Source organism: Podarcis vaucheri (genome assembly GCF_965113315.1).
Source record: "Podarcis vaucheri genome assembly, chromosome: 1".
NCBI classification, from domain to species: Eukaryota; Metazoa; Chordata; class Lepidosauria; order Squamata; family Lacertidae; genus Podarcis; species Podarcis vaucheri.
Window position 1 is genome coordinate 25413410 of NC_138759.1, and position 24486 is coordinate 25437895.

A 24486-nucleotide genomic window follows, 5' to 3' on the forward strand; every position below is an offset into this window, starting at 1 on the left:
AAGGAAAGGGGATGAATGGAAAACCACCATGTTCACCCCTTTGGGGGCATTTGAATATCTCGTCATGCCATTTGGATTACAAGCAGGCTCAGCGTGCTTTCAATCGCTGATGAACCACGTACTAGGGCCTTTGCTTTACAAGAATTGTGTGGCCTTCCTGGATGACGTGTTGGTGTATTCTGAGAATGAGGAGCAGCATGTGAGAGACGTCAGGGAAGTGTTGCGCAGGCTGCTAGACAACCGGCTGTGGGTGAAACTGGAGAAGTGTCAGTTTCATACCAAGGAGGTGGAGTTCCTGGGGTACCGCCTGTCAGACAAGGGATTAGCTATGGATCCCGGCAAGGTCCAGGCAGTGCTGGAATGGAAAACTCCCAAAACAAAGAAGGATGTGCAGAGGTTCCTGGGGTTTGGGAACTTTTACCGTAAGTTCATCCGAAGCTTTGCCCACCTGACGGCGCCCATAACGGACTGTCTCAGCAGTAAGAAGAAATTTGTTTGGACTGAGGAGGCGGAGCGAGCTTTTGAGGAGCTAAAAGAGGCCTTCGCCTCTGAAGAACAACTTCTGCATGTGGATTTACAAAAAAAGATGAGAGTCGAAACAGACGCATCAGACAGAGCCATTGGGGCGGTGCTTCTCCTGCAGCCAGGGGGGGAGGAGTCAGAGTGGAGACCGTGTGCGTTTTTTTCGCGAAAACTGAACAAATCCGAGAGGAACTACACGGTGTACGATCGAGAACTTCTTGCTATCCATGAGGCTTTTCGGAGATGGAGGCACCTGCTAATTGGCGCACAACATAAGGTGCAAGTGTGCACTGACCACAAGAACCTAGAGTATTGGAGAACGGCACGAGTGCTCAACCAACGGCAGTTGAGATGGGCCCAGGAGTTCTCCAGATTTAACTTTGAGATTTGTTATGTGCCAGGCCCAGAGAACGTTCGGGCGGACGCTCTCTCACGTAAACCTGAATATTTGGAGGGGGAGGGAGCACCCGAAGAGAGACATGTCATTCCAGAGGACCGCTGGGTGTGTGGGGCGGCATTGGTGGGGCAAAGAGAACTGGTAGAGGGAACGGAGAACGATGAATACGCACAGGACAAACTCAGGGGACTCAGGAGGGAGGGAGATAAACACGGAGGTTTTGAGGAGAGAAACGGGGCGTTGTACTACAAGGGAGCGTTATATATACCGGAAGGAGAGTTGAGGGGGAAGGTACTCAAGCAGCTGCACGATAGCCCCACCGCAGGGCATTTTGGACAACACAAAACCATGTGGCTGGTTACCAGGGAATTTTGGTGGCCCAAGGTCAGAGAAGATGTGCGGGAGTATGTGAGAGGGTGTAACCAATGCCAGCGAGCCAAGGGGGAGAGGCGGGCACCGGCAGGGTTATTAGAACCACTACCCACACCTGAAAGACCATGGGAAACAGTGGCCATAGATTTTATCACTGATCTGCCAAGGTCCAGAGGGAAAACAGCCATCATGGTTGTGGTAGACCTGTTAACCAAAATGGCCCACTTTATAGCCTGCTCACATGCGGTCACGGCAGAAGAAACCGCTAAATTGTTTGTAGAAAATGTGTTTAGGTTGCATGGCGCCCCCTTGAGGGTGGTTTCAGACCGAGGGAAACAATTTACTTCCAGGTTCTGGAGGAAGCTCATGAGCTTACTGCATGTAGAGGTTAATTTCTCAACTGCCCGGCATCCTGAAACCAACGGGCAGGCGGAAAGAGCCAATGGCGTCCTCCAGCAATATTTGAGGTGTTATGTGAATGATAGAGAGAATGATTGGGTGGAGAAGCTGGCGTTGGCAGAATTTGCCTACAACAATGCAGAGAACGTGTCCACGGGGATGAGCCCCTTTTTGGCTAATTACGGGTGCCATCCCCGAGCCTTCCCAGGGGGGGGAGGGGAGAGCTGGAGCGTTCCAGCTGCAGAACAGTTCGTAGAAGAAATGGAAGCGATGCATCGCCAGCTCCAACTTAACTTAAACAGGGCCAAGGAGGAATATAAGAGGCAGGCAGACAAAAACAGAAGAGAAGGTGAAACCATTAGGGTGGGGGACCAGGTGTGGCTGTCAACCCAAGGGTTACCATTCAAAGGGGGTTGTAAGAAGTTAAGACCCAAAAGACTGGGCCCATTTGAAGTCACGCAGCAGGTCAACCCAGTGGCTTTCAGACTCCGGTTACCGAACCACATGAAGCTGCACCCAGTTTTCCACAGGTCGTTGCTGTCACCGTATAAAGGGGACAGAGAAGGGAGGGTCACTAGGGGACCAGCAATGGAGGAGAGGGAACACAGCTACCATGTAGCGGAGATTCTCGATTCCAGGTGGAAGGGAGATCAAGTAGAGTATTTGGTAATGTGGGAAGGGGAACCGGAGTCGGAAAACACCTGGGTCATGGCAGAGGATGTCGACGACGAGGTTTTAATAGAAACTTTTCATCAGAGGTTCCCACGTAAACCTCAGCCAGTGGCGAGGTTCCGGAGGGAATACTTTGCCACCACCGACGACGAAGAAGAGTTAGAGGGGTTCCCTGATTCCGAGGAGGAGGAGGATTCAGCGAGCCGGAACGAAGACCGATGGAGGGAAATGTTCGAGACGTCTGAAGATGAAGAGGATTCTTTTCGGGGTTTTACCTCCTCACCGCCCAGAGGAGAGGGAATGGGCGGGGGTGAAGGGGGCCCTGGAGGGGAGGTGGATGTCAGGGAACTGCCATCGGAGGGACAGGTGGTGGAAGGGCTCACAGAGGTTGGGAGGGAGTCAGCAGCGAAAGCAGGGACCAGCAGGGGGAGAGATGGGTCTCTGGAGGAAGGTCTCATGAATGCGGAGAGAGACGCAGCAGCTAAAGCAGGAACTAGCAGGGAAGAGGGAGGGATCAGGGACACGTCCAGCGAGAACAGCGGGGAGGTGTCAGAAGCTCCCATAGGGAGACCCATTCTTCGCCGGAAGCTGCCACGTCGTGAGTCCAGAAGACGCGTTTCCGTTAAGGAGCTTCTTTGCTGGAAGCGCTTCCGCAAACAACCACTGTCGGAATCTACGAGTGACTAGGGCAGACATGTTTGAGGAGCTCTGTCACACACAGAGGTTTGTGGAGTGGCACAAACTCTGAGGGAGCACGATTTTACGCACAAGCAGCTAATCATCCCATCACAGAAATTGTTGTCTATATCCCCACCACCACCACCAAAAAATCCAGTATTTCTGCTTAATGCTGTGGTTTGTTGCATTGTTGTGGCACACTGGTCAGTATTCCTCAAATGAAATGTTTTCTTAGTGGTACAGCAAGTCTTGGAATCAGACTATTAGAAACTAAGAACAAGCAATGAAATAGATTTACAAGACCAGAATAGATTAGAATAGAATAGTGAGTATTACTGTGTTGCACTTTCAGGGAAATTAAGAAACTCACCTATATGAATTAAATTCAAAAGTATGGTTTATACTAATCACCAGCAAGACACAGGAAGTCAAGGTACGTCAGGGAATCTTTAAGATTTCCTTATATAAAGAAAACATTCCCAAATTATGTCCTACAAATAGAAGTGAACACAAGCACATTAAGGCTTCAGTCCTTTGCACACTTACCTGAGAGAAAGAAAAACCTCTGAACATAACTGGGCTTACTTCCTAGAAAACTTGCATAGGCTTGTGCTGTAAGTAGTGTAAATTCTTCTCCCTGTAGTTTATCCTCAGGACATTAAAGCAAACCATGCAAGCAACTGTTCTTGCTGTTGGATATGGAAGCAATAAACTTTCTGCATAGCTAACAGTAGCAAATTCCTGTTTGCATTTATGGTATTCACATGCTGGCTCTCAGCCTTTAATTAGTCAAAGTAACTATTACAACCCAAGTGATAAAAAAAAAATATTTAAGGTATTACTGTACAATGGGAAAGTATCGTTCACACAGTGTTCTATCATAGTTCAAAACAGTATTAATGGTCATAGTCATATTAATTGTCAGACATGGGAAGGTAAGAAGATTAGAATGTAATTGGAATAAATTTTCTCAAATACTGGGTGATAACACATCCTCATAAAACACCCATATGATCCTCCTTCAAACTGAAAGCATTTTGTCTGCAGTTGTCATAGGTAACATCTAATTATTTCAGTGGGAGATGTGAATAGTGTATACCTCTAGGATAACAGTGTTTGCTCTGAGATCAGATGTATAACTATGGATAAGTATCCTTTCTCAAACAGGCTATCTTTATAGGCAGAAAAGATTTCCTGGACATCCTGGACAAGTGTTCTAGGCTCCTGCTGTGAAGGAATTTGGCCAATAATTGGAGAAGTTACAGATGTAACTGCTTCGTGCCTCACCAGTGATAGTACAGTTTTGGCAACAGGAGATGATTTTGGATTTGTAAAGCTTTTCCGATACCCTGCCAAAGTAAGTAAATGTGCAGTGTTTGCATAATGAGTCTTAAACGAAGTCCTACTGTTTTCATACCTACAATCATTGAAAATACACTTGTATTCTTATCTCTCATTGGTATATGTGAATCAGCTTTAACACAGATCAAAACTACAGATCAAGCATTCATATTGTACCACATTTTCTCAGACACAATGCAATTCAATGGAGACAATTCGCATGCTCATCTGTAAGTCAACATAGAGTATATTTTCTGTTAAATATTTTTTTATTGTTTTTCACAATTTAATTCCACATTAACATCAATAAAAAAGAACATTTTTACCCCCCAATCCCCATGTATAGCAATATCTTTTCAAAACCTTTTCTTCGAGATTCCAGGAATCTCCAGACTTCCCTCTATCCCCTGTCCTGGTTCTTTGTATAAACAACATTCTCTTACATTTCCATGCCCATTTACCCAATTTTCTATTAATTACACATAGTTAATCAAAACTTACTAACACTTCAAATAATTTACCAGTATTTAACACAGATATCGTTTAAATGTCTAGAATATTATTTAAAACAACTTTCTGCATTCTACATTTGTGCTTAACTATTATTTACCCAATTTTCTAATAATTACCCATAGTTAATCAAAACTTACTAACACTTCAAATCATTTACCATTATTTAACACAGATGTCATTTAAGTGTCTAGAATATCATTTAAAATAACTTTCTGCATTCCAAATCTGTGCTTAACTATTATTATTTTCTTCTAATTTTATCCCCATCTCTACTAATTGCAAGCGTTTAATCAAAGACTGCTAATGTACCAATATCTACAATATTTTGCACACAAACAATAACCATTTCCAAGATTATTTCCCAAAGTTTTCCTAACTTTGGCGTACTTAAATTTCATCAGAAGAAATCTATCAGTTGAGGCACGTTCCAAATCCAGCTCGCCTTTCCTCCAAACTTCTCTCAGTATCAGAGGTTGTACTTTCTGCCTCGTTTTCTCCACCACAACCTCCTCAAGTGTTTTCAGCCTAAACCACAAAACTTCCAAATCTACCCTGTTCTTTTGGACTTTCTTCATATCAGTCATCTTTTCCCAGTTTTCAGGCCTCTGCTCCAACTTTTGCCTAAGAACATCCCCTTCCTCAGCTCTCCCTGTCCAAGACTCTATTATTTCAATCGGTTCTGTCACCCTTTTAATGCTTTGATCCATTTGGGTTGTAAACTCATTTGTTATTTTAGCCATAATTTCCATCATCTCTTTCATAAATTCTTTTTTCAATTCACAAAAAAGATTCACCAATTCAAATTGAGATTTATCCCCTGGGTCCTGTACTTGGGCCTTCTGTCCAGACTCAACTCTGACAGTTTAATCATTATCATATTTTCGTCTTTCCGTTGTTCTCAAAACAGCCAGTTTTCACCACCACCTTATCAGTTTCAAGGCCATTCCATGTAAGTTCCCAGTAAACAGTAACAGTTTCTGTGCTTTCACACTATCCCTCTTCTTTCCACCCGTTTACTTTATACACATATGCAATTTAACATAAAAACCAAATTTTAAGTTGATATTCATATATAACAAATATCTACCTTAAAAAAGAGACCGAAACAAACAATATATCCATAAGAGTTACCACTTAATTGTCCAGGAGAGAGAGTACTAAATTCAGTATCCAATTTTCTGAAATGTCTCAGGGTGGATTGAAGAGTTGCAGCACTTGAAGATCCTTATAAATAGGTATGTCAACCTCTCTTGACAGTTTTTTTTCCCTCCTTAAAATTCCAATTTATATACAGGAAACTGAGTTCAGTGCTCTGTAGGTCCCTCCAGCTGAGATAAGTCTTTCTTATATTCCCCCAACAGAGTACTTTAATTATCTTAATACAAATCTCCTCTGCTGAGTTCAGTTTTAATGATGGCTGCAGTTCAAAATCCAGTTTCCACTTTTATACTCCAGTATCAGTAACAAGCCAAGAAGAGTAGATTTCAGTTGCCTTAACCTTTCCTCTCCGCAACCGGGGAAAAGCTTTGAAAGGGCAGCGTAAGGACTTTCAGATGTTGTCAGAGTCCTGGCACCACGTTCTCTTTTCCATACACAAATACCAAGTCATGGCCAGCTTTAAAATACTGTAGCAATGTCAAGCAATAAAGAATGGGTTTCAATTACTTTCAATTCTCCCATCAGCAGGCCCACACTGTAAATATCAAATAAGGTAATAGTTTTCCACCTGCACTTTTTTAATTACCCAGAAGACGAAGAATAGACTTCCTTTTTAATCCTTCGTCTGGTGCCGAATTAAGCTTCATTAATTTCAGTAGTTAATCTTTTTACATTCCCCTTGGCTTGAATGTTGGTTACGGAAAATCTCTGCTGGTGGCTGGAGCATGCTGCCAAGACTGCACTCAAGCCTGCTTCTTTCCCCCACTCTCCTGAGCCTTTTGGCGCAGGGGTCTGGGAATTGCGGGAGAGCTCTTTGCAATATGCTGGACCCCTCGACATCTTGAGAACCCTCTCAAGACTTTTGGGGGGTATGTCTTGGCGTTTCCCCCTGACTCTCCGCAGGGCTCAGATCTGTTGGAGCAATCAGATCTGTGCTCCGTTCACCATCTTGCAGAGATCGGAAGTCCAACATAGGGTATATTTTCAAGTGATGTGTATGCATATGTGTAGCAGGCCTTAGTTGTCACCATTTTGATTTTGTTTTACCCTTGGGTAGGGAACTTCTGGCCCACAGCCTAACTAGGTCTAACAGATCTTTCCACTTGGTCTGCCAGGCTGTTACATTCAAGTTGTGCCATTCCCACCTGTCCTACAGGTGGTGTCATATACGATGACAGGGCTTGAATGAAAAGGGCTTTGCAGGCACTGCCAGTTAGCAAATGGTACTTGGAAAGTACTATGCACAGTTTTTTTGCCCAGTTGGTTTGATTTCAAACTGCATGGGCAAAAATGGTTTACTTGACATCATTGTGACTCTAGATGATACATAGATACACCTGTCAAACTTGGTCCATGGGGGTTTATAGAGCTAAGGTTCCAGCCCACTAGTTGATTCTAGTACCCCACTCCTAGTGGCTATTTCAGGCAGAAGATATTCATTTTAGAACATGTATGTATTTATCAAATCAGAGGCTAGTGTGCTAGACTTGGACAAGAGACACCTGGGTTTAAAGCCCTTCTCTGCTGGTATCCAAAGGACTCTTTTTGAGTCTTACATACCTCACAGAGTTGTTGTGAAAATAAAATGGGAGATCTCTCATGTAAGAACTCCTTAGCTCCTGGACAAAGACAGAAATGTAAGAAGAATATGATTGACATCCCTTCATACTACACAATCCCCCATTCACATGCCAACAACTCAAATCACACATCTAACACCACATTTCCACTGCACAGCTTTTCCCACCAATAATGCTCCAGGATTTTTGTTCTAACAGTTTTAAAAATAAATAAATTGGGGGGGGGGGAGAATGAAAGTATGAGGTGTTCCAGTAAAATCTTTAGTCATCTTCCTCAGGCCATGCAAGCTCATAACCCAAGTAATGATATTCCTCTAGCATCACATCTCAGATGGCTTTGCAACATATAGTTGTGGAGGCAAGGCTACAGGAAAAAAGTGGATGACTATTTCTTCCCTTGGGTTTGCCTCCAGCAATCTTAAGGAGTCAGGGCTAGACAAAGGGGAGCAGTGTCAGACTGTGCCTTCAAATGTTTTTTAAAGGTTGTGTAATTTTTTATCTCCCTGACATCTGATGGGAGGGCATTCTACAGGGAGGGTGCCACTGCTGAGAAGGCCCTCTGCCTGGTTAATTTGTGCAGCAGACGTCCATGTATATGCTGGAATGTTCATAAACATTCCATAACACCTCAGCAGCTGAGACAGTGGTTAAGGGTTGTTCATTGGAGTTCGGAGTAACTCTGGTACTGAAAAAAGGGTATTAATGTTTCAAATACTGCAGCCTGTAACTACCCCGTCGTTGTTTCCTTTTGTTGAGTTTATCTGATTTGGAGATAATTTGGCAAACCATTCTGTTTCTGAGAAATTGTGTGTTCTATACTTTAATTAAACACTCCCTTTGTCTTTGTATGGCCATAATTGAAATACTTTCTTGTCTCTTGTACAACTTGTATACAGTGAGATTACACAAGCACCCCCCACTCAGCTCTCTTAGTCTTAATTCCCCTCGTTTACTGACGCATACCCACCAAACCCAAAAGTCAGTTGCCCTGTTGTTAGCTTTTCATTCAGCAGCCTAACAGCCCACGGATAGAAGCTGTTCTTTACCCTGTTGGTGCAACTAATCATGCTTCTATATCTTCTGCCTAAGGGCAAGAGATCAAGAAAGTGCCGGCCAGGGTGTGAATCATCCCTGAGAATTTTCCTCACTCTCCTGAGGCAACGTTCTTCCACTATTTCATCCAGCAGATTCACGGGACAGCCCATAATATCTTGTGCTGTATTCACCACCCTCCATAGGCACTTCCTATCAGATGATGTCAAACCAGCATACCACACCGTGATGCAGTATGAAAGGACACTTTCTATTGTTGACCGGTAGAAGGAGATCATCAAATGTTGATTGAAATAATAGTAGCTATGTAGATATGTAGGATAGCAGTAGTGGATAGTGAGGAAGGGCTGTGCTCTCAGCTGACCTCCCTTCAGCTGCACTGCTGTTGCATACAAGGTTTATTTGCAACAGTGGCAACAGGAATGCTGGACTGTCTTTTTCCCATTCTGATATGCAGCATCTTTGCAGCCAAAGGGAGGTCAAGTAAATGACACAGGTGCACCAGGCCCTCCACTACTGCTCAGCATATTGTTCAGTGTTACTTTGACCCATATATAGATGCTTTGTAGGCTTGCCTAAAAATGCTAATGAATGAAATGCTCTACATTCTTTGTATATTTCATATTCAGGGAAAATATGGGAAGTTTAAGAGGTATGTGGCTCATAGCACACATGTAACAAATGTTCGTTGGACTCATGATGACAGTTTATTAGTCAGTGTTGGAGGTGGAGACACCTCTTTAATGCTGTGGACCCATGAGATGGAGGGCCATCGAGAAACCAGGCAGTGTGACAGTGAAGAATCTGATCTAGATTCTGAGGAAGATGGGGGTAAGTAACCGTTTTAAGATAACCTCAATCTTATAAAGCAGTTTTAATTCTTCCCATTATAAATGCAACTTCCATTATCTGAATGTCAGTTTGAAAGGTCCAGGGGTTTTTTGTGTGTGAGTGTGTATGTGTGCAAATTAAATATTTAGCAAAACCGGTTTACTGTTTTAAATGCCTTTAAAAATCCTAAGTTAATTATATTTATTGTAATTTTATGTTATGTTGGCTGGGATCCAAATATCCATTAACAGAGCTGTGCTCATGGAAGTGGGGGAGGCAAATTTCTGATTTCTTGTGCCCACTAGAAATCCACACTCCTACACCCCAGTAGTGTAGGACATTGTGTAGGTGCTGCATGCAGTGAAGAAACTGGCAAAAATTCTACCAGCAGGAACTTTCACAGTATTGCAGCTACTTCTGCAAACACTCAGTGCCAGGTGGCATCCCGTTTTGCCACCTGAGGCAAAATGGGAATGTACCATTCCCTGACCTCTCGCCATGCCCCCCTCCACTGTTGCCAGGTGCCCCCCTCTTGCCAAACTCGACAAGAACCAGAGCACTCCTCAAGGTGTTTCTGCTTGTCTTCTGTACCCTGGGTGGGTGGAGGAGGTGATGGGGGACATTCTGCTGGAAGAGGAAGCAGTGGGGCAGGTGGGTTCTTCACCCTGCCTCATCAGTGGGCAGGCTCTGCAAAGTGCTTTCCCATGAACTGAAGTACTCCTTCAACTTACTGAAGGGCTGGTCTTGATCCTGTCTACTGTTGTTTGTTGTCTCTGGTGCACTTATATACAAATAGAATAAATTAATAAATAATTCACCTACTTCTTAGTTCCAATAGTTCTTGTGGTTATAAATATTTTACTAGGATATGACAGTGATGTCACAAGAGAAAATGAAATTAATTACACCATCAAAGCCTTATCAACCAACATCAGACCTATGTTTGGAATCAAGCCTCATCTGCAGCTAAAAGAGCCTTCAGTTGATGAAAGGTAACTTGGGGAGGAAATGTGAAATTTTATGGCATACTGTAATAGATAGAATTTTAAGGGGCATGTGTGTGTAAAAGGGGCTGAGATTTTTTTCCTATTTGGTTTTGAACCATTGTGCTTGAATATTGGATAGTATTTCCATTTAACTTTTCATGGACTAAGAATGTTGGCCAAGAGTAAAAGATTTTCACATGTAGTAGTAAATAACACACATACACTGCTGCTGAACACCAGTAGTAGCAAACAAATAGTCAGTGATAGCTTTGATCCTCTGTTGTTGGGACAAGGGTGCATGGAATAATACTTCCTCACTGCCACCACCACCAGGTGATCAGTGCTATTAAAGCGGACAGCACTAACACTCATGCAGTGCTAGATGTACTCCCTCCTCCCCGCTATACTGTGATCTTGTGTAAATGCAGGCAATAGTTAACATGTGCAAATTCAATGTTCATTGTTTAAATAATGCAAATTAAAAGCACGGAAGGAGGATAACTTAAAAACTCTTTTGTGCAGGGTTTTACCTATGCGGGAAGAGCTTTTAAGTCTCAGACTTGCTTACTGAGCTCTCGGAGGCTCTTGCGAAATCTTGGACAACCCTGCAAATTTTGCAAGAGCCTCCCCAAGCCCAGTAAGTTCCCTGCCTTGCTGGGCAAAGAACGCTAAGACCCATTTGGGTGCACTGGCTTGGGGAGGTAATATTGCTCATGCAGGGGCAGTTCAAAGAAGCTGGCTCAAATATATCCAGTTTTGTGTATATGTGCCTTCCCCGGAATGTAATCCTTGATCCGAGTTACCTGTATACCAGAACTGCAGGCAGGCAGGCAGGCACTGAGATATTTGAAGATTTGAAAGGTAGGGTTAAACAATAATTTTAATAATTGCCAAATCTCAGCTATCTGCCAATCTCACATTCCCACCACCCTTCTGAGAAATACCCCTCCCCACCTTCTCACTATATAGAAGGATCTGGCAACTTCTGTTTCAGTGTATCTGAAGAAGTGTGCATGCACACGAAAGCTCATACCAAGAACTAACTTAGTTGGTCTTTAAGGTGCTACTGGAAGGGATTTTTTTATTTTAATTTTCGAAGTGTACGCAAGAGGCATCTTCAGTCCTTGCATCTAAGTGGGCATGTTTAATTCTGCAGCTTTAAATATTTGTGGGCAAATTTTCACTTAACATTTTGAACTGTGGTTGAACTGAAGCAAACATGCATGCCAGATCCATCTTTTGGAAAACAGTCAGAAGTGACATCCCGGAAAAGAATATTCCTCTGCTTACAAATATTTTACAGAGACATGCACTGAATTTTACACACAAATGCCTTTAGACTTGATGCATTTACTGTATTTCGTTCTTGGGTATTAATGCCTATATACGAAATGTGAGTTTAGAATCGGCTAACAAATATTTGGTCCATTGAATTAATTTCAGTTTTCTTTATCCTAGATTTCTGATATATATTGTTCATATTTTAATATTCCTGCTTAATTTTTATGCTTCCTGTGAAGGCAAGGGGTTGTAAGGTAAGATCTTACTTACATATATAAAACATTCACTATAAAGTATATTTTATCTGATTTGGAAAATTATAACCTACAGAAGCGTCAAGTAATACATATATAGATAAAATCCTAGGGAATACAATGATGCAATGAATATACCATATTCTTCTGTCTATAAGACTCTTCCATGTATAAGACACCCCCTATTTTGGGGGGACTCAGATTTAAGAAAATGTATCTGTGTAGAAGACACCCCCTAATTTTTGACATTAGTTTTTAGGGGGAAAACCTAGTCTTATACATGGAAAAATACGGTACTTCCTTTTTGCTATTGGAAAGTTTCTAGAGCAATCAAATGAGGCTGATAAAAACAGAAAAGATACATTCTTCTGATGGCAGTTTTTGTGTCCATGAATCTACATACCTTATACATCTTCTGTGAGCCATAAAGGGTATAGCTTCTAGCTCAGCACCAGACAGGAAACTTGTCATAAGCAGTGTCTATAAGCAATGTCTATTAGTTTCAGCATTCTGGAGTTGACTCTTCTTTCCTTCATTCTTTTTCAATTGCTAGCTTCAGTGTCTAAGGAGCTGATTCTAGAGCCAAACTAGATGTTAAATGTATGATATATCTTTAACCTTTTTTTAAAAAAAAGTGTGCATGTGCAATCTGCATTAGGATATTGGCACAGAAGGAAGGTGGTTAATTACTCCCCCTTGCCTGTTTCTGGAAAATCACATCACTCTCTCCAACTGATATTGACTTTAATCAAGAATCTGCCGTAGGTGCCTATTGCAGTTTCTGTGTAGAGCAAATAGAAATTTGTAGAGTATTGTGATTTTCATCACAAAAGCAGCAAAGGAACAATGACAATTTATTGATAAAAGCTGGTATCTTAAAAAAAAATAATCTTGAGAAATTACATGTTCAGATTTCACCGATAGCCTATATGAGTTTGCATATATTTGATTTTTTTCCAGTCTCCAAATACAGTGTTGTGATTTACCGGTATACCTAAGCATAAACAACAAAGCAGGACAACTCTTTTCAAGTCATATATCTGTTCTGTGTATTTTGGAATTTGTATGAGTTGTTTGAAAAGGATTTATAAAATAATAATATAATACAGAGGGGGAAATAGACTCAGGACCAGGTCATCAAAATTACTCATACAAGAGTTACATTATTATGAGTTGCATTCAAAGTAGTGATAAGGAGGCTGTTCCGTCAGTGCAAGCATTTCTGCTTACCTGATGGGACTATGTCTCTTCTCCTCCCTGTATGTGCTGTTCTGCTGATCCTCCAGAATTGGTTCTGGGGAAGTTGGGGGGGTGGAGAAGGGGGGCAAAGCCTCATTGCACTAGTGAGCATCATTGCAGTGTTTTCCACTACTGCTGTGATTTATTTGAATATGGCCCAATGTGTACAAGCCGTTCCTGCTAATGCTTGTGATATAAATGGCAACAGTATGCTAAGGTCTTTGTTGTAAAACTTTGATTTATTTCCCTGTCGTGTCTTGGTAAATACAGTGGTACCTCGGGTTACATACGCTTCAGGTTACATACGCTTCAGGTTACACACTCCACTAAGCCAGAAATAGTGCTTCAGGTTAAGAACTTTGCTTCAGGATAAGAACAGAAATTGGGCTCCGGTGGCGCGGCAGCAGCAGGAGGCCCCATTAGCTAAAGTGGTGCTTCAGGTTAAGAACAGTTTCAGGTTAAGTACGGACCTCCGGAACAAATTAAGTACTTAACCCGAGGTACCAATGTAAATACTTATTTAGAGGATTATCACACACCTCCTGCCCCACTCACTTTCTTGGCCACTACTTCTTCAGTTCCCCATTGCCAGTGTCATTCTGAATGCAGTTCTGCTTTTCCCAGTTTCAACCTAAGAGCCTTGGACCCGGCATGTGGCTCTGGACTGCCTTTGTTGGATAGTGCTGAGTCTGGTATAAGTGCAGCTCTGCTTTCCCTTTTTCTAGTCTCCAAAACCTAGGGGGAGGAGTGATTGTATCCTGTGAGTCTTGGGTACAGATTTCTGCTTGGGTTTTCGCCTGGGGTACTTGCAATTAGCTATATAGGAGTGAAAAAATTACAAAGCTGCCTCATTGTTAACAGGTGAAGACTTATGAAAAGGTAATGAGAATTTGATATGAGAATTAGTGACTAGTGTAATGATTAGAGGAGCACCCCAGGCATACCCACAATAATTTGATCCAGAAACTTGGTAAGCAGGCAGAAGCATAAAAAATGAGTTTTCCAAACCATCCTTTTCTGTACCAAAAAGCTATATGAGCAAATATTTTCTGTCTTATTTGCAATTATATTGCCTTTGTTTAATGAAACCTGTGGAATATCAAGTTAGACATCATTTTCCTGAAAGCTTGTAAAAGTTCTTCTCCTGCATCACTGTTCTATTGTGCGGTGTTGGAGCATGCTTGATGAGCCTTCTTTGCCAAATAGAGGAACTTGAGTAAATAGTTAGCAACTTACTCTTTTGTGCCCCAAAAGAGGTAATATATTCCTTCTTATTTTCCTTACACTGTGGACTTTTCCTCTCCCAATACTCCTTCACTTTCCTATTCCTTTTCTTTATGCTGCCAAACTACTCCTCTCTTGCAAATCATGTCTCAACAGTTTTTTTAAATCCCTCTCCATCTTATACCTGTAAATATTACCTTTGTAAACAAAAAAACACAACCACAAAATAAAATCTCTTACACTTGGATATTGCCAGAGGATCAGTTCAACACAATTCTACATAATATCTTTTCTGCTATAAAATAATTTTAGATGCTTGGTTTTCTTATCTTAAAACACACTTTTCACCAATTCATCATTAAACCAAACTGGAATAAGTAATCATTCTCTCTTCCTTCTGCTGCTGAAAAGAGGTTCCAGGTAATGCTTTTACTTTGTTAATGTCTTTTTCATATTTCAGCACCATCTTCCATTTCCACGCAAAGCTGTCTTGTCATTTTGGTGTCCCTAATACACATATACATGTTCCTACCAGCCTTCAACATCTTGCTGTCATGCTACTTTCTGTACATATATAGAACTCTGAAAATGTAAACACTTCTATTCACCTTGACCCTCATTAAATTTGCTAAATTTAACAATATTTTAAAAATACTTAACATAAAATAAAGTAGAATTACAAGTTCAAGGAAATATTAAGGACATTTTCATATGATATGCTTCCATAGAAATTTCTATGAATCTAGTTAATTTATTATTTTGTTTATTAGTACATTCATATCCCAGCTCAAGATGGAGTGCATGGTTATTCCCCCCTATTTTAATTTCACGGCATAACATATTTAGAGAGAAGCCTTATTTAGTAGCTGGCTAAGCAAAAACCTGCTGGAAGTTCTCTTTGCCTATAGGTTTGTTACCTATTTAGCGCTATGCTCTTCAAAGAGATATTAGTACTATTTCCTTCGTGTACTGAGGTATCTGTTAGGACCTGTTTACTTCATCATCTGCTGCTTTTCAGAATCTCACTCACTGCTTTGGTGAATCTTCTGCTTTTCTGTTCTCTTACATTGTCTTTCTGTGTCTACCTCACTGACATGGGCGCTTATTTCTGTCCCGAAGCTGTTATTTCTCCTGTCACAGAGCACAGTTTTCAGATGCAGTTTTGACTTCTTCATTTAAACCATGTGCAGCTGCTACCTTAGAATGACATCAGAATGATAGATGTCACTATTATTTTCAGGTTCAGTAACAAATCTTGAGTCTGCTGTGAGGAATAATTGGTAACTTGTTTCATTGTCATCTATGCTTCCCAAACTAATAGAGTATGTTTAAAGGTGTAGGATGAGGGCTGTACTACCTCAGTATGGAAGTGGGAGGATTGCATGCTTGGGATTACCACATGCCCTCACCAGGGCTTGAATCAGCTCTTAGCAAATGAAGTGTAACTGTATGCATAAATCCAATATGTTACGTGGAAGTGGAACGACCTTAAAAACCTTGGGGAAGGAAATAATGGTAAATTTGGGACCCCTTTCCCTTCCTTAGTATGAGGCTGTATCATTTACTTGGCTGAAACTTAGGACTCAGCTACACGGGGCAATTATAACGTTATATGTGCATTATAAAAATGTGGCACCAGATGGTGCTGTAGAGCTGAAATCCAAGTGAATGGTAAATTGCATTGGGAGCTTTTATAGCGGTCTTTTTTTCATAGTTCTTTAAAATATCTATGTAGATCCATCCTTATATCTATCCACGTGGGTTATTGTTGGCATAGGGGTGTCATGTTTGTGTCATTGCCCAAACAAAGCTTTGGGCCTAATGCAACTCTATGCCAGTATGACAGTTGCTGTTAACTACGGTTGCCATACTTCCAGATTTCTCCAGAGATGCCCAGGATTCCAAAGGTGAAATCACCATCGAGGTGGATTTTTTTTAATTTTGAAAAATATCCGTTTTTTGGGAGGGGGCACACTAAGGGAGCAGGCGAGCAGTCTGTCTGTCAGTCTGATGGGCATCTGGCTGACTGAGCAGACCCCACTTCTCCTTTCAAAGTTAAGAGCCGTGTTGGGCCTCCCGTCTTCTTCTTCTCCTCCCCTCAGTGGCCTCTGGGCCCAGGCCTGGCTGGAGGCCCTGCCACTGCAGGGCCACTCACCGGAGGAGGAAGCTGTGGGATGAGGAGCCTTCCTCACAGGTCTCCATTCTCCTCCTCCTCCTCCTCCTGCTGCTGTTCCGGGAGCACAACGTATAAGCAGCCCCTTTTCTTGCTCCCCTTCCCCACAGTGACCACAGTTGTTCCTCTCCCCCCCTCCAAAGCAGATAACCAGTCCCAGAAGATGCCCCGTCAACCCGAGGCAAGTCCAATGCACCCCTGCCCCACAACCTTCTTTCTGAAAAAAACATAGTTTAATAAAGCCCTCTCAAAGCAAGAGCTATGAATCTTGAGTCTAAAAAGTATACTCTTTTCAGATGATAGCTTATTTAAGATTGCATAGTTACTGGAAGTGTGCCTCAACTGAACACAGTAGGGCATACTTCCATAAACATTCACTTTTTATAGTTTGTGAGGGGTTACTGATTTTCTTGTTCAATAAGGCTTCCTTGATATCAATTCTGCAATATCCAAATAAAACACGTGTTTGTACCTGCAGCCTCATTTGTGTAACTTTAGATTTAGTATCATTTTAGAAATGTTTTAATTATGTGAATTGGTTCATCTAGTTTCTTAGAATTCTAGTACACTTTAGAGAACAAATCTACAGCTAGCCATAACAGGAGGGGTTGCCATATGGTTATGCAGTTTTGGAGGCTTAACTCTTATTTACTTCCACTACCATTCCTAAGTATTGAAGGAAGAAGGGGGGGGGGTCAATTTATGTATAGGAATTGCTAACTTGTACTTTATACCAACCCTGAGCACAGGAAAGGTACTTCTTTTGGAAACTGATTTCCTTTCGCAAACTTAGCAGACATTCCTTTCTTATTCTGCTGTGGCTTCCACAACATTGTGCTTTTTAGCCCTCTGTTATATACAGTATGTTCACTGCCTGTGCCATGTCATCATATCATTTATGTTTAGCCGGGATCAGAGGGGTCTCCAAGATCTCTGCTCCATTATCAGGAGCCTAGTAATAGGATACAATACCCCATCCTTTCACTCAAAGCCTATGCCTTGTCCTCTGAGTCTAGCCCCCTCCATATTGCTCTACCCCATACTCTGCCATTAGTCTCAGAAGTAGTGCAGTAAGACTGGAGATCTTTATCAGTGGTCTGTGTTACATCACCAACCTGTGCTTGTCAAATTGTCTTCATTCTTTGCTTTTGTCATTAAAGTAATGGAAAGTGCATGTCATGCAATGTTTTAAAATTTGATGGTACTGAAAATTAAAGTATTATAAAATACAATCATGATTTTCTGGTTGGGCCCTTGATGTCTTTGGGTGGCTGGGGCAACCCAGTCAAATGGGCGGGGTACAAATATTATTTATTTATTTATTTCATGTTGCATATACACCATACATTTAAAGCACATTTAAAACAAAGAATATTGGGAACTAGTTTTTTTTTTTTTTAATAGGTGCTGGAAACTATAACTCTGTGAGGGATAAATTACAGTTCCTAGGATTCTTTGTGGTTTGCCAAGTGCTTTAAATGTATTATGAATGTATGGTGTGCATGCATACAATAAAAACTGTACTGACCAGATAATAGAACAACAATGAGGGGATTAGGAACAGAGGAACTATGAGTGCTATAAAGCAACAGAAAGCTAATAACTGCTAATGATGATGATGATAATTTATACCCCACCCATCTGGCTGGGCTTCCCCAGTCACTCTGGGCGGCTTCCAACAAAATATTAAAATACAGTAATACATCAAACATAAAATACAGTAATTAATCAAACATTAAAAGCTTCCCTAAACAGGGCTGCCTTCAGAAAAGATAGCTTTGCTGTGAACAAGTGTAGGAAACAAACCAGTGTTGGCTTAGCATTTCATGTGACTCTCATGGTTTGTGTTCTTGCACAATACAAGGGGATGGATGGGTGTGTTCATTACGAGCCATGACTTGTAAGATCATGTATTCCATCATGTGGGCACTGCGCCATTGGATTATTACTTTCCACATGGTGGAAATATACAACATTGATCAAAAGAAGTAATAAAATATACATAATAAAACAACTGTTTATAAAATGGTCCCTATGGTACAAGCACAGCCTTGTTTTTAAGCACGTGTCTGTCTGGTGGCCATTGGTGACCAGGAATTGCACACCCAAGAGTGAATGGAATCCCATGCAGGTGAGTAACTGAGCTGGTCGAAGAGGGATAAAGCACTCTGTTGACTGCACTGTACCCAACATAGTAACGAAGGGACAGCTAGAGGAGGGTAGCCTCTTCCTCCTCAATCAGTATAGAAATGAACCTCTCTGTCCCTTCTTTGCCAGCCCCCAGCAGACTGGTATAATTTCTTTGTAGGGTAATAACTTTCAGGGTTTGTTTATAAGGCTGTCCTAGCAAAGTATCTTACAGCTTTCTCTACCCAGGCGACAGTTCAGAAGATGCTGTTTTAGTACTGAATGGGTGACAGACAACCTTTTCTTATTCACAGTTCTTTGTTTCAGACCACCAGTTAGTAGGGCATTGCCTCAGCCTGAAAAACTTCAGACAAATAACGTTGGCAAAAAAAAGAGACCTATAGAGGTAAGAAAACGTGCTATTCTTATTAACATTCTCATTTAAACTTCATTATAACCAACTATATGGGGTGTAATAGAAATTTAATTAAACAGCTTCTGTAAACAAATGCCTTGTGGTCAAACAGGCAGAATAAGTGATAATTTATTCTGCATCTATTTAAAGGGATCTTTCAATAGCCCAGACAGACTGGCAAAATAAAAGGGGAATTTGGGGGCAAACTTGTGGGCTGGTCAATACTGCAAGCAGAATATTCCCTGTTTACCCCCAATATATACGTGGTGAGTTATAGGATTTTTCTTGATGCTTTGGAACACTATTAAAAGGAAAAAAATAAATTCATTAAACTGCTTATACAGTGCTGTTCAAAGATGAAATCATGAAATAGCTTTTATTCACAAGGAAGCTGGTGGTGATCATAAATCTGTTTTCTTAGGATCTAGTGCTGGAGCTGGTGTTTGGCTATCGTGGTAAAGATGGCAGGAACAATGTGCACTATTTGAATGATGGTGCTGATATAATTTATCACACTGCATCTGTTGGAATTCTGTACAATGTGGCAACAGGTAGGAAACATATACAGTAGATTCCATCTGGCGTTGATACAGTGTTTTTATTTTCTCTCTCTTTTTCTTTTCCCCTCATAGATGTGATATTTGTACTTTAAATAATATACCGTATTTGTCTCTGTAGGCTCTCAGTCTTTTTACCAGGAACATAATGATGATATTTTGTGCCTCACTATAAATCAGCACCCCAAGTTTATCAACCTTGTGGCAACTGGCCAAGTAGGTATGTTTGTATTTTTTAAAAAAGAAATTAATATATATGCATGAACAGTTAGTCATGTGAATTCATAGATAGAAGAAAGCATTTGCTTATGCTGCTTCTGTTTGTATGAATGTTACTCAGTTACCTGTGCCAATTATATTTTTTTCTTGTAACACTGAAAATTATTTTTAAAACACATTGATGCTTAAGGATGCTAATGCTATATTTTATTGCAGATTTATCAAAATGATTTTTTAAAGCTATTGAGCCCCATTTAATCACAAAACATTTTCTTTTTTGATTCCACACCTGCCACAATGTACACCATCATGTCCAGCATATACAACACAGAGCAAAATGCCCATTGCTGTGAGATGGACGAAGGAATGCAGGACCCCCTAGGGGTGCAAAGCAGGTCTGTGCGCTTTGCAGATAGATGCATTGTGCACAAACTCCACAATATCTTCTGTGAAGACTGAGAAGCTATAGCAGTGTAGGTTGTACCTTCACATCAATACTGAGCCCATGTAGGCTAGTAAACAATCCTGCAAACTCTGCCACCCTAGGATACCTTGGTCCTCTGTAACATCCTGCCAAGTGCTAAGGGCTGGATTTTTTTGTTTTTTTCTACCATGCACCCAGTGCAGCTATGTGATAAAGTATTGCCTGTTGCAGCATTATACTGTTTTCAATAGACATTGATGATCATTCACTTATTTAGGAGAAACGAAGAGGAAAATATACAGTACACTTTTGAAGCAGAGATAATATAAAAAGATTGAGCTTTCAAAATATGTAACAAAATCAAAATCAAAAGTGCACTAATTGAAAAGCAGTGATCATAAACAATCCAGCGCACAGTAATCAGAACAAATTGTCAAATGGGTTGATTAAAGTTGTGCAGGGATGAAAGTGGTCCCTTTTGTACAAAAACCATTGCCAAAAGCTAATCATATAATTTGGGGTAGGAAAGTATTTCTGCAATTTGATTTAAAATGATGCTAAATATGTACCAGAACACAAAGTATTTAGCCAGAACAGATGGAATTTTGAACTGCAGTCTGGAAGATTCTCAGATCCAAACATGATATGGTTTAAATGACAAGTTTAAGGTAGATGTCATGATCCAGCAATTGAATCTGAGAGTAGGTGCACCAGTGTATGCATAGAATTCCCTATACTTCTCATTCGAGAGAGGGAGGCTTCTTTAAAAGAATGTACAAGTAGATCTGCTCCTTTCATTTAAATGAGTGTTGAACCTGCATCCTTGAGATCTCTTTCTGCATTCAAGAACACGTATAGAATCTGGATCTGAACTATGAACTTAATATCACAGAAAATATGTTAAGAGTGGCAATTATGACAGTGGTCATTGCTAGATCTATTACATTTTTGGATGTTGATACTTTTTACAAACACATTGAGTTGGTTAAGATCTAACAAAACATGGATTGGACGATCAGGAATGTGCTGTGGAATTGTATTCTTCCTCCCCATGTCTCCAGCCCTCGCAGGCTCGGGTTTGATTACTTACTTCCTGTTTAGCACAAAGAATTTGCCATCATGTCTGAACGAAAAACTGTCCTTACCAATTCTGGATTAGAGGGCAAATGTAAACCACCATTCTGCAAACTGTGACCTATTTTAAATAAGAAATTACTAACTGAATCTTAATGCAGAAGGGGAGAGAGGGATAAGGAAAAGAAAGTAGATGAGTCCAAGGCTCACTCGTGTAATGTGAAACCATGGCATTACACATAGTCCTCTGCTATTTTTTCACAACTGCTGAAAGAAAGATTATTTTAAACCATTTTAAACCAAACAGTTTTGCTCTCCATGCAACTGAGAATTCAACATCACTCAAGTTTGTTTAATTTCTAACTAAACATTGTTCAAGAAAAGGCATCTCCATGCCACTCTGTATATTCTGTTAGTGGAAGCAATAACAACTAACTATATATGGACAGTAAGTTCCCGTTTAATATACCTGCCACAGAGTTCATATTGTTAGACAACAATTCTGAAACCAAAGCTTGTACTTTATACCACATATATTTTAGTCATCATTTTCATTCTGGTTGTAATTATTTTTCTGCTGCTTTTCCATTACAGGAGACACAGCAGATATGTCAGGTAAGGGAAACTAAATTTTAACACCTTCAGGTATAACTAGGTTTTTTGACATTACGCACAGTACTGTAGGTAGGTTAACTGAATATATTTCCATGATATCAAATGCTACAACATTAGCACTAAACACAAAATTCAACAAGATATAAATATGCAAGATTTCCTTTAGATGAAGTCAAAGAATAATTTTAACACATTCTAAAGTTTATTGTGTTATACCCACCACAACCACCCCAGTGTTTTGATAAGTGATAAAACATTTTATAACCTATTTTCTTATTTATATAACTTTTAATTAATTCAGTTTCTGGAAAATCATTGGGGCTGACAACAAATGTTTCTGTTATAAATATTATTTTGTTTAGCTATTCACTCAAGAGGCCTTGGTGACTGAGTTAATAAAGAAATCATCTTTCTCATTTACTGTATTGTCATGCAGTTTTTACCAGCCATCCAGAATGCTTATCAGTGCTATCAAATCCATTTTGTGAAATATCATTATGTTCCTTTGAAAGTCATAGTCTCAGCTGTGATCTTGTATAGTTGTTTTCATCTTGCATGAATAGGTAGTCATATTACATAGATGTGTATCAAACAGCTGACAGAAAGGGATAATGCACATGCTTGCCTATGTAGAGCAGTTGTTGTTGTTTCTGAACTCTTATCTATGTGATTCCCTTGATTATAATGTCTTGTGCCACTTGTGTAGCCTATAGTGCACAATCAGATATTATGTCTCAGCATAGTATGTTCCTCCTAGGACACGTGATGAGGATAGAAGCCTAGCCTTTTAGATTTCCACTGTGGTCCTTGTTGACCATTGTCACATTCCAAAACAGCATCGAGCACATTTCAGAACTGGCAGAGTGTGGCCTGGGATTGTGTAGTGCTGAAAAATGCACTGGAAAACATATTTCCCTCATATATTTCAGTCTTCTATAGACTCTTACCACCCATGAATGCCCCTGTACCATATATAGATATCTTTACTTTATTGCACAGATGACTTGTTGGGTTCCTACCTGGCATTCATACAATGCATTACAAGCAATGTATTACAATGTATTACAAATTAGATTAACAGTATAGGCCTCACTCTGTCTTCTTGGAAGTAAGTCCTATTGAATTCTGTGGGGCTTACTCTCTAGTAAGTGCACTTAGGATTGCAGTCTGAATTGTAAACTTGTGAACTGCAGTCTGTATTCATTCTTTGTTCCCTTGTCATTAAACAAATGTAAGGGTGTGTATAATTTTATATAGATAATTTAAAATTCAGTTTTTTGTTCTTGTGTTAAGGGGGAACTGAATGAGACGTAAGAAGAAGAAAGTTCTGCTGTTAGATGTATCTTTTCTAGATTTGGGTAATACTTTCCCAAATGAGCACTTTTTGCAGTGTTGGCTTCAGAAAGCAAGATTATAATTTCAGGTTTTGTTCTTTTAATTAAAGTTAGTTGAATTATTTAAGTGTTACAAATCCTACAAGCTTTAACCAACAAAATAATTTACTGATCTTCTTATATTTGTACAGCTACAGCACCTTGTATTCACGTATGGGATGCAATGAATAAGCAGACATTGTCTGTATTGCGATGCTACCATTCAAAAGGTGTTTGTTCAGTCAGTTTTAGTGCCACTGGCAAGCTTCTTCTGTCTGTAGGGCTGGATCCTGAACATACCATTACCATTTGGAAATGGCAGGAAGGTAGGAAGGTATTTTGTTTGTCTAAAACACATTTATCTTGTTCGTTAATCACTACTTATTGGTACAATACAATTGTGTATATGTGACTTTGAATTGCAATTAATTCTTCCTATTAGGTGCCAAAATCGCTAGTAGAGCTGGTCATAATCAGCGTATTTTTGTAGCAGAATTCAGGCCTGACTCCGACACACAATTTGTTTCAGTAGGAGTAAAACATGTGAGGTTCTGGACACTTGCTGGAAGAGCACTTCTAAGTAAAAAAGGACAAACAAGTTCAATAGAAGATGCACGAATGCAGACTATGCTGTCTGTAGCATTTGGCGCTGTAAGTAAATAAACATACTCTTTACTACAGTTACTCTTTTTACTGTTGATGTTTCCATGTTTTCATTAAACTATGACTGCCTTTACTATTTTAAAGACTAAGCAGCTCAAACATAAGTTGCATTATAGATTTTGGAAGCCGTTGAATAGTATTTAAACACTTCGCCTTCCAATGCAGATATTTTGTATATTTAGAAAAACTGAATTATTTAGAAAAATATTTTTAAAAACATTTGAGGGTATTGAGGAAAGTTCTAGTAGTGATTCAGACTTCTCTGATAAAAACTAGTTCTGGAGCAAATGTTTTATGAGCAGTTACCAATATTGTGCTGCATCCATAATTCGCTAGAATCTGATTG

General features: G+C 40.3%; 1 protein-coding gene across 13 annotated transcripts in view; it reads left to right on the plus strand.

Annotated features, from left to right (window-relative positions):
• The window catches only part of EML5 (EMAP like 5), a 96022-nt gene that overhangs the window by 60491 nt on the left and 11045 nt on the right, over positions 1-24486 (plus strand). For 4 of the 13 annotated variants that reach the window (XM_082231859.1, XM_082231862.1, XM_082231866.1 and 1 more), the window contains 10 exons: positions 4221-4397; positions 9315-9516; positions 10382-10508; positions 12023-12037; positions 19128-19206; positions 19637-19766; positions 19894-19992; positions 22084-22104; positions 23630-23803; positions 23920-24128. In XM_082231859.1, the coding sequence (XP_082087985.1) occupies positions 4221-4397; positions 9315-9516; positions 10382-10508; positions 12023-12037; positions 19128-19206; positions 19637-19766; positions 19894-19992; positions 22084-22104; positions 23630-23803; positions 23920-24128 (1233 nt within the window). Of the gene's footprint in view, positions 1-4220; positions 4398-9314; positions 9517-10381; positions 10509-11960; positions 12038-19076; positions 19208-19636; positions 19767-19893; positions 19993-22083; positions 22105-23629; positions 23804-23919; positions 24129-24486 lie in introns of those variants that run through there. The other 9 variants (XM_082231868.1, XM_082231864.1, XM_082231861.1 and 6 more) reach the window with 9 other exon arrangements.